Raw genomic sequence first — 18366 nt, forward strand, 5'->3', positions numbered from 1 at the left:
CATTTTGTTGTGCCAAGTATGACGTCACAATCGATCTCTGCCTGGCACTGGTATAAAACACTAGTGACATAGGCAGATATATTACAGGGACAAATTCACTGAAAACTACAATGATTATGTGATAAAACATGACAACTAATAGAAAAAACAAAACCCTTCAATTTTTTTATATTTTTATTTCATACCTAGAAAATTAATCACTGGTAATGATTAAAATTGTGGTCAGTTTCATAATCTCTATGGTAAATTTTTTTTACTAAGAATACATACTTTAAAAAAAAAAACTTAAATATAAGTAACCACAACAAAACTACAACCTTTACAGTATCTTATCTGGTGTTGTTTATCAAAGTGGATGACATTCAATGTCAGAGTTTTGTAATGGTATGCCCATAATGAGTTGAACATTACTTATTCTGTGAATCAGACAATGTATTTTTTTCACATGTAAGCAAGTCTTCCTCTCCATGAGCAAATAAACACGTGTCCCTACTTCGAGGGACAGCCGTCCGGATGATGTAAGTGGAACCAGCACAAAAGAGTTTTTATTTTTTTCGTTTGTCCTAGTTGTGAGGCTTTACTGAAAGGTTGTGATAAAGTCAGGTCTCGCAGCTGTACCTTTCCACCTGACACTGTAAACAAACAACAAGTGATTATAAATGATAGTAATAGTATGTCTCACCTGTCCCAGTCTTAAGCATATTCTGTAATTCATTAAAATCCATGTACCTATAGGCCTACTTTGAGCTGTTTACTATAGTCAGGCTGTTCCGGCTAATGTGGTTACATATGCGTATACACAACATCCAATCACTTCTGTGCTCCCAAATGGTGACAATGAAGTGCAGTTGTTATAGTCTGACCAAAGGTTCAGCCAAAGTGGACTAAACATGTGTAATATAACATTTTGTTTCTCTATAAATATGCGTATTACATGTAATTCTACTATAGTTAAATCATACCCACTATTTAATAGTTGAAGCAGGAGAAGATTCAATTGGGCAATTACTTTATCAAAACAGCTAGAAATCAACTGAAATTAAACTTCATATGTAATATGTTACTAAAAAGAATAACAAATCTGCTATATCACAAACCCTGAACACATCTCAGATTAAACTTAACATTCAGTTTTATAGGTAGAGGAATAATGAGTGATTTCTCACCATTGAATACCATATTGTGGTTTCTGAGCAGTGTTTGTAGACCTCCACATTCTGACTTCAGCTCCCTTAGAACTTCCCTGTCAAACATCTGAGCGACTTCTGACAGCGGTACAGATCCTGTGCATAAATGAACATAGAGGATCTTACACAAGTCTCCATTTCAACAGATTTATGATATAAGTCTCATTTTCATATCATTGAGCCTCTGACAAGAATAAGTAAAATTCTGTTTATAAGGTAATTAAGATATGCTTGACAAAATTTGTTGGCACATTTTTTTTCAGACAGTTACAGAATATTAAATGATAATATTTTCACAACCTGGTTCTTGGTTAGTCCATACAAGTTAACTCCACTTAGAAATGTTTAATAAAGTAGTAACTATATCACCAAATTATAAAACATTTTACACAATTAAAAATGGTTTACATCAACATGAAGCTATTACCTATTTTACCCTTCAACATGAGTATAGGTCACCTTACTTGCACAGGTTAGTGGGAATTTTTCTTTAGACTAGTGGTAGGACCCGCATGGTGTTCTTCATTACTTAATACTATTACAATTGTATGACTTACCTCCCTTGTGCCATGATCTGCCATCAGCTGTTTGTCGAACTTCTGCATTCTCAGATTCCATAACCCTGGTGAAAACCTTGTTAACAATCAATTCCTTTATTTCTTTCTTCACATGCTGACAATTGCGTGTCCGTTCCTTACTTTCCCGAGGTTTAAATGTTGATGTCCATTGTTGATCATCAAGTCTCTGTTTCTTACTATCACTAGGGCAATCATTATTCTGGTTGGAGTTTGAAAGTTTATTATTTGTGGCAGATTTATTGTCATTAGCAGTAAAATCTTGATTTCCTCCCTTTAACCCTCTTTTATCACATCTTCTTTTGATGTACATAGTTCGTTTGGCGTCAATGGGATGCTCTTCACCTTGGCTGTAGGTTCTGGTCTTCCCGATGAAACAAACCTGAGGCAGAATGAAACAATGACAGAATTATAAATAATCTCTAACTGGTGAGCTGTACTTCTCAACAATGTAGATAAAACTATTATTTATACATAATTATATTTAGTCAAATAAAAAACAGGAGGCCCATGGGCCTTAACGGTCACCTGAGATTTGAAATATTTCAGTCAATCTATAATTGACCCTTTTTTGCCCCACCCATCAGTCCAAGGAGTCAGTCAGGGCCAACATGTGCATATCATTAAGCTGTCATCCCATGCTGATAATTTTAAGAAATTTAGAATGAATTCTCATAGAAATCAAACAAATGATTGTCAAAAATGTGATTTCCCTATATAAACTATAGCAAAGTTTACCCAATCCAACCGGGCAAAGAAGAATATTTAAGTTTTAGTTTTGTCCTCAGGACAAAAACAACACACACCTACAGTCCCACCCCCTCCTCAGGACAAAAACAACACACTCCTACAGTCCCAACCCCTCCTCAGGATAAAAACAACACTCTCCTACAGTCCCACCCCCTCCTCTGGACAAAAACAACACACTCCTACAGTCCCAACCCCTCCTCAGGACAAAAACACACACCTACAGTCCATCCCCTCCTCAGGACAAAAACAACACACTCCTACAGTCCCACCCCCTCCTCAGGACAAAAACAACACACTCCTACAGTCGTGCCCCCTCCTCAGGATAAAAACAACACACTCCTACAGTCCTGCCCCCTCCTCTGGACAAAAACAACACACTCCTACAGTCCCACCCCCTCCTCAGGATAAAAACAACACACTCCTACAGTCCCACCCCCTCCTCAGGACAAAAACAACACACTCCTACAGTCCAACCCCCTCCTCAGGATAAAAACAACACACTCCTACAGTCCCGCCCCCTCCTCAGGACAAAAACAACACACTCCTACAGTCCCAACCCCTCCTCAGGACAAACACAGCACACTCCTACAGTCCAACCCCCTCCTCAGGACAAAAACAACACACACCTACAGTCCCACCCCTTCTCAGGACAAAAACAACACACTCCTACAGTCCCACCCCCTCCTCAGGACAAAAACAACACACACCTACAGTCCCACCCCCTCCTCAGGACAAACACAACACAATCCTACAGTCCCACCCCCTCCTCAGGGCAAACACAACACACTCCTACAGTCCAACCCCCTCCTCAGGATAAAAACAACACACTCCTACAGTCCCACCCCCTCCTCAGGACAAAAACAACACACTCCTACAGTCCCACCCTCTCCTCAGGACAAACACAACACACTCCTATACAGTCCCACCTCCTCCTCTGGACAAAAACAACACACTCCTACAGTCCCACCCCCTCCTCAGGACAAAAACAACACACTCCTACAGTCCCAACCCCTCCTCAGGACAAACACAGCACACTCCTACAGTCCAACCCCCTCCTCAGGACAAAAACAACACACTCCTACAGTCCCACCCCCTCCTCAGGACAAAAACAACACACTCCGACAGTCCCACCCCCTCCTCAGGACAAACACAACACACTCCTATACAGTCCCACCCCCTCCTCAGGACAAAAACAACACACTCCTACAGTCCAACCCCCTCCTCAGGATAAAAACAACACACTCCTACAGTCCAACCCCCTCCTCAGGATAAAAACAACACACTCCTACAGTCCCGCCCCCTCCTCAGGACAAAAACAACACACTCCTACAGTCCCACCCCCTCCTCAGGACAAACACAACACACTCCTACAGTCCCACCCCCTCCTCTGGACAAAAACAACACACTCCTACAGTCCCACCCCCTCCTCTGGACAAAAACAACACACTCCTACAGTCCCAACCCCTCCTCAGGGCAAACACAACCCACTCCTACAGTCCCACCCCCTCCTCAGGACAAACACAACACACTCCTACAGTCCCACCCCCTCCTCAGGACAAACACAACACTCCTACAGTCCTGCCCCCTCCTCAGGACAAACACAACACACTCCTACAGTCCCACCCCCTCCTCAGGACAAACACAACACACTCCTACAGTCCCACCCCCTCCTCAGGACAAACACAACACACTCCTACAGTCCCACCCCCTCCTCAGGACAAAAACAACACACTCCTACAGTCCCACCCCCTCCTCAGGATAAACACAACACACTCCTACAGTCCCACCCCCTCCTCAGGACAAACACAACACACTCCTACAGTCCCACCCCCTCCTCAGGACAAACACAACACACTCCTACAGTCCCACCCCCTCCTCAGGACAAAAACAACACACTCCTACAGTCCCACCCCCTCCTCAGGACAAACACAACACACTCCTACAGTCCATCCCCTCCTCAGGACAAAAACAACACACTCCTACAGTCCTGCCCCCTCCTCAGGACAAAAACAACACACACCTACAGTCCTGCCCCCTCCTCAGGACAAAAACAACACACACCTACAGTCCTGCCCCCTCCTAAGGACAAAAACAACACACTCCTACAGTCCCACCCCCTCCTCAGGACAAACACAACACACTCCTACAGTCCCACCCCCTCCTCAGGATAAAAACAACACACTACTACAGTCCTGCCTCTTCCTCAGGATAAAAACAACACACTCCTGCAGTCCCAACCCCTCCTCAGGATAAAAACAACACCCTCCTACAGTCCAACCCCTCCTCAGGATAAAAACAACACACTCCTACAGTCCTACCCCTTCCTCAGGACAAACACAACACACTCCTACAGTCCAACCCCCTCCTCAGGACAAAAACAACACACACCTACAGTCCCACCCCTTCTCAGGACAAAAACAACACACTCCTACAGTCCAACCCCCTCCTCAGGACAAACACAACACTCCTACAGTCCCAACCCCTACTCAGGACAAAAAAAACACACTCCTACAGTCCTGCCCCCTCCTCAGGACAAAAACAACACACACCTACAGTCCTGCCCCCTCCTCAGGATAAAAACAACACACTCCTACAGTCCTGCCCCCTCCTCAGGACAAAAACAACACACTCCTACAGTCCTGCCCCCTCCTCAGGATAAAAACAACACACTCCTACAGTCCCACCCCCTCCTCAGGACAAAAACAACACACACCTACAGTCCTGCCCCCTCCTCAGGATAAAAACAACACACTCCTACAGTCCCATCCCCTCCTCAGGGCAAAAACAACACACTCCTACAGTCCCGCCCCCTCCTCAGGATAAAAACAACACACTCCTACAGTCCTACCCCTTCCTCAGGACAAACACAACACACTCCTACAGTCCAACCCCCTCCTCAGGACAAAAACAACACACACCTACAGTCCCACCCCTTCTCAGGACAAAAACAACACACTCCTACAGTCCAACCCCCTCCTCAGGATAAAAACAACACACTCCTACAGTCCCACCCCCTCCTCAGGACAAAAACAACACACTCCTACAGTCGTGCCCCCTCCTCAGGATAAAAACAACACACTCCTACAGTCCCAATCCCTACTCAGGACAAAAAAAACACACTCCTACAGTCCATCCCCCTCCTCAGGGCAAACACAACACACTCCTACAGTCCAACCCCCCTCCTCAGGTCAAAAACAACACACTCCTACAGTCCAACCCCCTCCTCAGGACAAAAACAACACACACCTACAGTCCTGCCCCCTCCTCAGGATAAAAACAACACACTCCTACAGTCCTGCCCCCTCCTCAGGACAAAAAAAACACACTCCTACAGTCCACCCCCCTCCTCAGGGCAAACACAACACACTCCTACAGTCCAAACCCCTCCTCAGGATAAAAAACAACATACTCCTACAGTCCCAGCCCCCTCCTCAGGACAAAAACAACACACTCCTACAGTCCCACCCCTCCTCAGGACAAAAACAACACACTCCTACAGTCCCACCCCCTCCTCAGGATAAACACAACACACACCTACAGTCCCACCCCCTCCTCAGGACAAAAACAACACACTCCTACAGTCCCTGCCCCCTCCTCAGGACAAAAACAACACACTCCTACAGTCCCACCCCCTCCTCAGGACAAAACACAACACACACCTACAGTCCAACCCCCTCCTCAGGACAAAAACAACACACCCTACAGTCCCTACCCCCTCCTCAGGATAAACACAACACACTCCTACAGTCCCACCCCCTCCTCAGGACAAACACAACACACTCCTACAGTCCCACCCCCTCCTCAGGACAAAAACAACACACTCCTACAGTCCCACCCCCTCCTCAGGACAAAACAACACACACCTACAGTCCCACCCCCTCCTCAGGACAAACACAACACACTCCTACAGTCCCACCCCCTCCTCAGGACAAACACAACACACTCCTACAGTCCCGCCCCCTCCTCAGGACAAAAACAACACACTCCTGCTGTCCAACCCCCTCCTCAGGACAAAAACAACACACTCCTGCTGTCCAACCCCCTCCTCAGGACAAACACAACACACTCCTACAGTCCAACCCCTCCTCAGGACAAAAACAACACACACCTGCAGTCCAACCCCCTCCTCAGGACAAAAACAACACACTCCTACAGTCCCACCCCCTCCTCAGGACAAAAACACACTCCTACAGTCCTGCCCCCTCCTCAGGACAAAAACAACACACTCCTACAGTCCTGCCCCCTCCTCAGGACAAAAACAACACACTCCTACAGTCCTGCCCCCTCCTCAGGATAAAAACAACACACTCCTACAGTCCCACCCCCTCCTCAGGGCAAAAACAACACACTCCTACAGTCCCGCCCCCTCCTCAGGATAAAACAACACACTCCTACAGTCCTACCCCTTCCTCAGGACAAACACAACACACTCCTACAGTCCACCCCCCCCCCCCCCCCCTCAGGACAAAAACAACACACACCTACAGTCCCACCCCTTCTCAGGACAAAAACAACACACTCCTACAGTCCAACCCCCTCCTCAGGATAAAAACAACACACTCCTACAGTCCCACCCCCTCCTCAGGACAAAAACAACACACTCCTACAGTCCTGCCCCCTCCTCAGGATAAAAACAACACACTCCTACAGTCCTGCCCCCTCCTCAGGATAAAAACAACACACTCCTACAGTCCTGCCCCCTCCTCAGGATAAAAACAACACACTCCTACAGTCCAACCCCCTCCTCAGGATAAAAACAACACACTCCTACAGTCCTGCCCCCTCCTCAGGATAAAAACAACACACTCCTACAGTCCCAACCCCTACTCAGGACAAAAAAAACACACTCCTACAGTCCACCCCCCTCCTCAGGGCAAACACAACACACTCCTACAGTCCAACCCCCTCCTCAGGTCAAAAACAACACACTCCTACAGTCCTGCCCCCTCCTCAGGACAAAAACAACACACTCCTACAGTCTCGCCCCCTCCTCAGGACAAAAACACACTCCTACAGTCCTGCCCCTTCCTCAGGACATACACAACACACACCTACAGTCCTGCCCCCTCCTCAGGATAAAAACAACACACTCCTACAGTCCTGCCCCCTCCTCAGGATAAAAACAACACACTCCTACAGTCCTGCCCCCTCCTCAGGATAAACACAACACTCTCCTACAGTCCCGCCCCCTCCTCAGGACAAAAACAACACTCCTACAGTCCTGCCCCCTCCTCAGGATAAAAACAACACACTCCTACAGTCCTGCCCCCTCCTCAGGATAAAAACAACACACTCCTACAGTCCTGCCCCCTCCTCAGGACATACACAACACACACCTACAGTCCTGCCCCCTCCTCAGGACAAAAACAACACACTCCTACAGTCCCAACCCCTCCTCAGGATAAAAACAACACACTCCTACAGTCCTGCCCCCTCCTCAGGATAAAAACAACACACTCCTACAGTCCTGCCCCCTCCTCAGGACATACACAACACACACCTACAGTCCTGCCCCCTCCTCAGGACAAAAACAACACACACCTACAGTCCCACCCCCTCCTCAGGATAAAAACAACACACACCTACAGTCCTGCCTCCTCCTCTGGACAAAAACAACACACACCTACAGTCCCACCCCCTCCTCAGGATAAAAACAACAAACACCTACAGTCCTGCCTCCTCCTCAGGACAAAAACAACACACACCTACAGTCCTGCCTCCTCCTCTGGACAAAAACAACACACACCTACAGTCCCGCCCCCTCCTCAGGATAAAAACAACACACACCTACAGTCCTGCCCCCTCCTCAGGACAAACACAACACACTCCTACAGTCCCACCCCCTCCTCTGGACAAAAACAACACACACCTACAGTCCCACCCCCTCCTCAGGATAAAACAACACACACCTACAGTCCTGCCTCCTCCTCAGGACAAAAACAACACACTCCTACAGTCCCACCCCCTCCTCAGGATAAAAACAACACACTCCTACAGTCCATCCCCTCCTCAGGACAAAAACAACACACTCCTACAGTCCCAACCCCTCCTCAGGATAAAAACAACACACTCCTACAGTCCTGCCCCCTCCTCAGGACAAAAACAACACACTCCTACAGTCCCAACCCCTCCTCAGGACAAAAACACACACCTACAGTCCCACCCCCTCCTCAGGACAAAAACAACACACTCCTACAGTCCCAACCCCTCCTCAGGACAAAACAACACACTCCTACAGTCCCACCCCCTCCTCAGGACAAAACAACACACTCCTACAGTCCCACCCCCTCCTCAGGACAAAAACAACACACTCCTACAGTCCCAACCCCTCCTCAGGACAAAAACACACACCTACAGTCCATCCCCTCCTGAGGACAAACACAACACACTCCTACAGTCCATCCCCCTCCTCAGGATAAAAACAACACACTCCTACAGTCCCACCCCCTCCTCAGGACAAACACAACACACTCCTACAGTCCCTGCCCCCTCCTCTGGACAAAAACAACACACTCCTACAGTCCAACCCCTCCTCAGGACAAAAACACACACCTACAGTCCATCCCCTCCTCAGGACAAAAACAACACACTCCTACAGTCCCACCCCCTCCTCAGGACAAAAACAACACACTCCTACAGTCGTGCCCCCTCCTCAGGATAAAAACAACACACTCCTACAGTCCCAACCCCTCCTCAGGACAAAAACAACACACTCCTACAGTCGTGCCCCCTCCTCAGGATAAAAACAACACACTCCTACAGTCCCAACCCCTCCTCAGGACAAAAAAAAAACACACTCCTACAGTCGTGCCCCCTCCTCAGGATAAAAACAACACACTCCTACAGTCCTGCCCCCTCCTCAGGACAAACACAACACACTCCTACAGTCCAACCCCTCCTCAGGACAAACACAACACACTCCTACAGTCCCACCCCCTCCTCAGGACAAACACAACACACTCCTGCAGTCCAACCCCCTCCTCAGGACAAAAACAACACACTCCTACAGTCCAACCCCCTCCTCAGGACAAAAACAACACACTCCTACAGTCCCACCCCCTCCTCAGGACAAAAACAACACACACCTACAGTCCTGCCCCCTCCTCAGGATAAACACAACACACTCCTACAGTCCTGCCCCCTCCTCAGGATAAAAACAACACTCTCCTACAGTCCCGCCCCCTCCTCAGGACAAAAACAACACTCCTACAGTCCCTATCCCTCCTCAGGATAAAAACAACACACTCCTACCGTCCTGCCCCCTCCTCAGGACAAAAACAACACACTCCTACAGTCCCGTCCCCTCCTCAGGACAAACACAACACACTCCTGCAGTCCAACCCCCTCCTCAGGACAAAAACAACACACACCTTCAGTCCCACCCCCTCCTCAGGACAAAAACAACACACTCCTACAGTCCCGCCCCCTCCTCAGGACAAAAACAACACACTCCTACAGTCCATCCCCCTCCTCAGGACAAAAACAACACACTCCTACAGTCCCGCCCCCTCCTCAGGACAAAAACAACACACACCTACAGTCCCACCCCCTCCTCAGGACAAAAACAACACACTCCTACAGTCGTGCCCCCTCCTCAGGACAAAAACAACACACTCCTACAGTCCCACCCCCTCCTCAGAACAAAACAACACACTCCTACAGTCGTGCCCCCTCCTCAGGATAAAAACAACACACTCCTACAGTCCCACCCCCTCCTCAGGACAAAAACAACACACTCCTACAGTCCCACCCCCTCCTCAGGACAAAAACAACACACTCCTACAGTCCCAAGCCCTACTCAGGACAAACACAACACACACCTACAGTCCCACCCCCTCCTTAGGATAAAAACAACACACTTCTACAGTCCCACCCCCTCCTCAGGACAAAAACACCACACTCCTACAGTCCTGCCCCCTCCTCAGGACAAACACAACACACTCCTACAGTCCTGCCCCCTCCTCAGGACAAAAACAACACACTCCTACAGTCCTGCCCCCTCCTCAGGATAAAAACAACACACTCCTACAGTCCTGCCCCCTCCTCAGGACAAACACAACACACTCCTACAGTCCCACCCCCTCCTCAGGACAAAAACAACACACTCCTACAGTCCCAACCCCTCCTCAGGACAAAAACAACACACTCCTACAGTCCCACCCCTCCTCAGGACAAAAACAACACACTCCTACAGTCTCGCCCCCTCCTCAGGCCAAAAACAACACACACCTACAGTACATCCCCCTCCTCAGGTCCTCAAAAACATTTTGCATACATCGATCATCATGTGCACATTCGTATGCATGACACAATCACACATTCTATCGTGCATACATCGTGTAGATATCATGCCCACATCATACATCGTGTAGATATCATGCCCACATCATACATCGTGTAGATATCATGCCCACATCATACATCGTGTAGATATCATGCCCACATCATACATCGTGTAGATATCATGCCCACATCATACATCGTGTAGATATCATGCCCACATCATACATCGTGTAGATATCATGCCCACATCATACATCGTGTAGATATCATGCCCACATCATACATCCTTTAATGTTGTGTGATCTAACAACTGTATTATCAAAGTTATACATAAAAGAGCTATTCATTGTGTATTATTTTCGGACCCGTTTGATGAAGGGATTTGAGGACACACCCGTTTGATGAAGGGATTTGAGGACTCACCCGTTTGATGAAGGGATTTCAGCACTCACCCGTTTGATGAAGGGATTTGAGCACTCACCCGTTTGATGAAGGGTTTTCAGCACTCACCCGTTTGATGAAGGGATTTGAGCACACGCCCGTTTGATGAAGGGATTTGAGCACTCGCCCGTTTGATGAAGGGATTTGAGGACTCACCCGTTTGATGACGGGATTTGAGGACACACCCGTTTGATGAAGGGATTTGGGGACTCACCCGTTTGATGAAGGGATTTGAGGACACAAACCGTTTGATGAAGGGATTTGAGGAGACACCCGTTTGATGAAGGGATTTGAGCACTTGCCCGTTTGATGAAGGGATTTGAGCACTCGCCCGTTTGATGAAGGGATTTGAGGACTCACCCGTTTGATGAAGGGATTTGAGCACTCGCCCGTTTGACAGAGGAATTTGAGGACACACCCGTTTGATGAAGGGATTTGAGGACACAAACCGCTTGATGAAGGGATTTGAGGACACACCCGTTTGACGGGGGGATTTGATGACTCGCCCGTTTGACGGGGGGATTTGAGGACTCGCCCGTTTGATGACGGGATTTGAGGACACACCCGTTTGATGAAGGGATTTGAGGACTCACCCGTTTGATGAAGGGATTTGAGGACTCACCCGTTTGATGAAGGGATTTGAGGAGTCACCCGTTTGATGACGGGATTTGAGGACTCGCCCGTTTGATGAAGGGATTTGAGGACTCGCCCGTTAGATGAAGGGATTTGAGGACTCACCCGTTTGATGAAGGAATTGAGGACTTACCCGTTTGTTGAAGGGATTTGAGGACTCACCCGTTTGATGAAGGGATTTGAGCACTCGCCCGTTTGATGAAGGGATTTGAGCACTCGCCCGTTTGATGAAGGGATTTGAGGACACAAACCCGTTTGATGAAGGGATTTGAGCACTCGCCCGTTTGATGAAGGGATTTGAGCACTCGCCCGTTTGATGAAGGGATTTGAGCACTCGCCCGTTTGATGAAGGGATTTGAGGACTCACCCATTTGATGAAGGGATTTTAGGACACAAACCGTTTGATGAAAGGATTTGAGGAGTCACCCGTTTGACGGAGGGATTTGAGTACTCGCCCGTTTGATGAAGGGATTTGAGGACTCGCCCGTTTGATGAAGGGATTTGAGGACTCACCCGTTTGACGGAGGGAATTCTGAGCGTGTCCTCCTCCACCTGGAAGCCACATATCTGTCCAACTTCTGCCACCCAGTCAAGGAAACACCGATAACTGCTCTGGCCGCTTACCTTCTTGTTGAACTTACGGTCAAAGTCAAATGGACAGCAGGGCAGCACAAAATAACGACAAGTGTAGGATGACCTGCAAGCAACAAGAGGCCCATGGGCCTTAACGGTCACCAGAGTTTTAAACATGTAACTGTTTTCTATGTATTTACCCTGTACAATGTAATTCTAAACAGTTCCTATATAAATAATGGTAAAGTTTTGCCCCTCTGCAGGGAGAGACATGAAACCCAGGGTCATGAAATTAACAATTGTGATAAAACACCTTAAGACCCTTCAATCCATGAAAAATATTTGATTCTGTCATATATCTAGGTCTTCAGAAGAGTTTTTAGATTTCAGTGAATTTGACCATTTTTGCTCCTGACACTCAGGTCCTGGGGGTCAGCCAGTCAATTGAATACCAGTATAACTACATCAACCAATAGCTGTCACTAATAACTTGAACCAATTACCCAATGAATCCTTTCCAATGAAAATGGAACAAAATATGTTTGAAATGTGATTTTCCTATTATATAAACTAGAGTAAACTTAAGCTCTGCCCCAGAGGGAAATATGACACCCAGGGTCATGAAATTAATAATTTTGATAAAGCACCTGAAAACCCTTCCATCCATGAAGAGTATTTGATTCTACCATACCTTGGTCTTGAGAAGAGGATTTTTGAAATCTCAGCCAATTTGACCCTTTTTGGCCCTTCAGGCCCCTAGGCGATTGGTTGATGAGAGACATAATTTACAATTTTTGTTGATCTTTGGCCCAATAAGTTTTCTACAAAATTTCATCGAATTTGGTTTAGAAGTTTTGAGAAGTCAAAAAAAATATCAACTAACGACAGATGACTGACATGTTTGACATAGTTTTGCTCAGTAGACCTAAATAACACAGATACAATTGTGGAAAATATGATGTCATTATGGAAATGACTGTCACGTCATATAGTGTCACTACTATAGTAAACTCCAGTTTTAAAGAAGTCAGTCAGATCATGAAAAACTTCATAGAAACCAGACTTCGTGAAACACAACAAGGGTTTTTTCGTCTAAAATTAGACACAATATTCCAGTTACCTAGGCCTAGTGTAAATGTGTATACTCAAGCACCAAATCACACTTCACTTATCAGTTTATAAATACAACAATCACTGATCAATTCTTGTGTTACCTTTTATTTAGTATTTACAGACTGTTTCGTACATTGTTACCCATTTAACGGCGAGACATTGATCTGGTCAATCTATACTTTCACAAAAAAATCTGTCAAAAAATGTGTTTTTGTTTTGAAGAGTAATGACGCTTGTCAGCAAAGGCAGAATTTTTCTATTTTGGCAACACTGTCCACGAACTCTGCAAGGGTGGGAATTTTTAATTCATGCATCCCCTGTATCAATATCGCTATCTGAGTCTGAGTCTTAGGATTGGTTATTCATTTCTTTTTTTTTATCTCTTTGATTTGTCATTCTGTGTTTTTTGTTCCGTTGTGACAACATTCTCATTTATTGACACAAAATTGGAAAGTGAAATTTGGTCCTTGGAGATTGATCAACATTCATTGGCTAATGTTGCTAGAGAAATGTTGTCATCTTCTCATGAGCTGCCACTCACCGGGGTCACGGACAATATACAGTGTTTTTCTGAAGTGACGGTGGTTCATTGAAACAGCCTGCTTGGCCCCACACTATATCTTACAAAGTGATATGCGTTACTGTTAATGTTGCACCCATTCTGTTGCTCATTATGTATTCTTGTAAAATATACATTAAACCATCCGATGACGTCACATTGTTTACAGGTTCAGCTTTGCGTCTGCACTGCCTGACACGAAGGCTACATTTTACATTTTGCAGTGTTTTTGTCAGTTTTTCGGTGTTTTAATTGATGAGATATAGTACAGCAACATCAAATAATATTAGCTATGGATATATTTTAACGAGAAACGGCAAGTTAAGGATAAGAATTCTACTTTCACTTTGTCACCGCATTCCTAATCGAAGCTGTGATTGTCAGTCATGGCAATGATGAAGGTAGTGGTTTTAGCAAAATATTAAACATACAAACTTGTACGTATAACTAAAAACGTTCCATATAATACAGTATGTCTTTGAAAATTATCTACAAATAATACATTTAATTAATTACGATTTGTTGTGTTTGCGTAGTGATGTTTGTTCGTTTCTATGCCGACTTTCTACACTAAAAACACTGAAGAGTTCCAATATCGTGACATGTCCAAAAGTGCAACCTTGTTTCAAACTTTAAAAAATATGAAATGAGACTTTTTGGATATGAAATGTGCATCTGAATGATTTCCGTGATAAATAGGGGAACAGTTCGATTATACAGCCAGAAACGCCGTAGTTGGGCCTTTCCCCAACAATAAATCAACGCTTTTGAAGGGAATCGTTAAAAGTAATCAGATGCATAGGACCTTTCAGATGCATATTGATATACCCTTTCCATTGATTCAACGAGGAATCTACCTCGTTGAAAAAAGTAATTTAGAGGTTGCATTTGCAAAAAATCTATAACAGTGTTAATGTTACCGTATTTACATGTCACGTGACCTAACAAAATATGTGCACAATGAGATCATATGAAATCGTGATGAACACATTCATTTTATGTGACACTCTAATAAATTGCAAGATTTAATGTATTGTGACGAAACTGCATCTGAGGTATACTTCATGTATCGATAAGCGAATTTTATTAAGCATATGAAAAAATGTAATTGCTGCAATTAAATATACACCAATATTATGTATTGCTACATGTATGCATATGTATGGAAGAAAATAAAAAATTTCCAAAAAAAAAAAAAAAAAAAAATATGTGAGTGACCTGAGAGGGCTGTGGTTATACAGAGGACAATGTGTACTTACAACATTGTAAACAGGGAAATAAAGACAAGGAAAAATTAGTGTCAAAGTTAAGGTGCTGATAAAATGGAGGACAACATTAACAATGATGTGTAGTTTGTACAATGCAACTTCATAAATATAGAGATTTGGAAGGGGATTGTTCAAGACTTTGGGAAATGCAGTTTTAATATATCTTTAAATTTGACCTCGCAAAATGTGGAGTTTATTGCTGTAAACCTCCAGAGCAGTGTCATATATAGTTACCGTGCTGCCATGACGGGTATCCATGGAGTAAGTTCATCACTATGGTTACCGATCAGCCAATCATACTGCTGGAATAATGAGTCACAGGACGGGATGACTGTCTGTTCCTACGGAGAAGAATGTGATATTAAAATTACAATGTCAAACAATGTTAGATATGTATGGTTATGGGTTTGGGATCTCTATGGTTTTAAAAACATAACTAAGAAACTAAGATCCTAGGGGTGGGGAAAGGGCCTATTTTTACATCATGATTGTGTCCCTTTATGCCTAACAATGCTATATACATTGTGTACGTCTGTGTACACTAACTATTACACCCTTGTGTAACACAAGGACTACAGCAGTACCTGGTAGATGTAAGTATGACAACTTGTAGTAAAGCATTCTCCAATTGTGGGTAGTGTCTTTGGTGATCTGTGATTTTACAGACAGACTACCTGAATTTATCTGTTGTCTATAGCACTGGCAGTAGTTTTAGTTTTATTGTTTAACATCCTAGCCAAGGTCATTTAAGAACATGACAAAATTTGGAGGTGGAGGAAAGCGGAGTAATTGGAGGAGAGCCACTGGCCTACGGTCAGTACCTGGCAAATGCCCAACGTGGGTTTCAAACTTGTGACCCAGAGGTGGAGGGCTAGTGTTAAAGTGTCGGGACACCTTAACCACTCGGCCACCGCGGCCCACCCAGAGGTGGAGGGCTAGTGATAAAGTGTCGGGACACCTTAACCACTCGGCCACCGCGGCCCACCCAGAGGTGGAGGGCTAGTGATAAAGTGTCGGGACACCTTAACCACTCGGCCACCACGCCAACAGAGGTGGAGGGCTAGTGTTAAAGTGTCGGGACACCTTAACCACTCGGCCACCACGCCAACAGAGGTGGAGGGCTAGTGTTAAAGTGTCGGGACACCTTAACCACTCGGCCACCGCGGCCGACCCAGTGGTGGAGGACTAGTGATAAAGTGTCGGGACACCTTAACCACTCGGCCACCGCGGCCCACCCAGAGGTGGAGGGCTAGTGTTAAAGTGTCGGGACACCTTAACCACTCGGCCACCACGCCAACAGAGGTGGAGGGCTAGTGTTAAAGTGTCGGGACACCTTAACCACTCGGCCACCGCGGCCGACCCAGTGGTGGAGGGCTAGTGTTAAAGTGTCGGGACACCTTAACCACTGGGCCACCGCGGCCCACCCAGAGGTGGAGGGCTAGTGTTAAAGTGTCGGGACACCTTAACCACTCGGCCACCACGCCAACAGAGGTGGAGGGCTAGTGTTAAAGTGTCGGGACACCTTAACCACTCGGCCACCACGCCAACAGAGGTGGAGGGCTAGTGTTAAAGTGTCGGGACACCTTAACCACTCGGCCACCGCGGCCGACCCAGTGGTGGAGGACTAGTGATAAAGTGTCGGGACACCTTAACCACTCAGCCACCGCGGCCCACCCAGAGGTGGAGGACTAGTGATAAAGTGTCGGGACACCTTAACCACTCGGCCACCGCGGCCCACCCAGAGGTGGAGGGCTAGTGATAAAGTGTCGGGACACCTTAACCACTCGGCCACCGCGCCCCACCCAGAGGTGGAGGGCTAGTGATAAAGTGTCGGGACACCTTAACCACTCGGCCACCGCGGCCCCGAGGTGGAGGGCTAGTGATAAAGTGTCGGGACACCTTAACCACTCGGCCACCGCGGCCCCACCCAGAGGTGGAGGGCTAGTGATAAAGTGTCGGGACACCTTAACCACTCGGCCACCGCGGCCCCACCCAGAGGTGGAGGGCTAGTGATAAAGTGTCGGGACACCTTAACCACTCGGCCACCGCGGCCCCACCCAGAGGTGGAGGGCTAGTGATAAAGTGTCGGGACACCTTAACCACTCCACCGCGGCCCACCCAGAGGTGGAGGACTAGTGTTAAAGTGTCGGGACACCTTAACCACTCCACCGCGGCCCACCCAGAGGTGGAGGGCTAGTGATAAAGTGTCGGGACACCTTAACCACTCGGCCACCGTGGCCCAGAGGTGGAGGGCTAGTGATAAAGTGTCGGGACACCTTAACCACTCCACCGCGGCCCCACCCAGAGGTGGAGGGCTAGTGATAAAGTGTCGGGACACCTTAACTACTCGGCCACCGCGGCCCACCCAGAGGTGGAGGGCTAGTGATAAAGTGTCGGGACACCTTAACCACTCGGCCACCGCGGCCCACCCAGAGGTGGAGGGCTAGTGATAAAGTGTCGGGACACCTTAACCACTCGGCCACCGCGGCCCAGAGGTGGAGGACTAGTGATAAAGTGTCGGGACACCTCAACCACTCGGCCACCGCGGCCCACCCAGAGGTGGAGGACTAGTGATAAAGTGTCGGGACACCTTAACCACTCGGCCACCGCGGCCCACCCAGAGGTGGAGTGCTAGTGATAAAGTGTCGGGACACCTTAACCACTCGGCCACCGCGGCCCACCCAGAGGTGGAGGACTAGTGATAAAGTGTCGGGACACCTTAACCACTCGGCCACCGCGCCCCACCCAGAGGTGGAGGGCTAGTGATAAAGTGTCGAGACACCTTAACCACTCAGCCACCGCGGGGTAGAGGGCTAGTGATAAAGTGTCGGGACACCTTAACCACTCGGCCACCGCGGGGTAGAGGGCTAGTGATAAAGTGTCGGGACACCTTAACCACTCGGCCACCGCGGCCCCGAGGTTGAGGGCTAGTGATAAAGTGTCGGGACACCTTAACCACTCGGCCACCGCGGCCCCAGTAGAAT

General features: G+C 47.2%; 1 protein-coding gene across 1 annotated transcript in view; it reads right to left on the minus strand.

Annotated features, from left to right (window-relative positions):
* Window positions 1-275: 275 nt before the first annotated feature.
* LOC117316771 (probable tRNA (uracil-O(2)-)-methyltransferase) overlaps window positions 276-18366 on the minus strand; it is a 35452-nt gene continuing 17361 nt past the window's right edge. Inside the window, 6 exon segments of the mRNA XM_033871540.1 lie at window positions 276-500; window positions 502-632; window positions 1167-1283; window positions 1745-2144; window positions 12383-12566; window positions 15617-15723. Coding sequence (XP_033727431.1) covers window positions 408-500; window positions 502-632; window positions 1167-1283; window positions 1745-2144; window positions 12383-12566; window positions 15617-15723 — 1032 coding nt within the window. The 3' untranslated portion in view covers window positions 276-407.

The sequence above is a fragment of the Pecten maximus genome, chromosome 18 (genome assembly GCF_902652985.1).
Source record: "Pecten maximus chromosome 18, xPecMax1.1, whole genome shotgun sequence".
Taxonomy (NCBI): domain Eukaryota; kingdom Metazoa; phylum Mollusca; class Bivalvia; order Pectinida; family Pectinidae; genus Pecten; species Pecten maximus.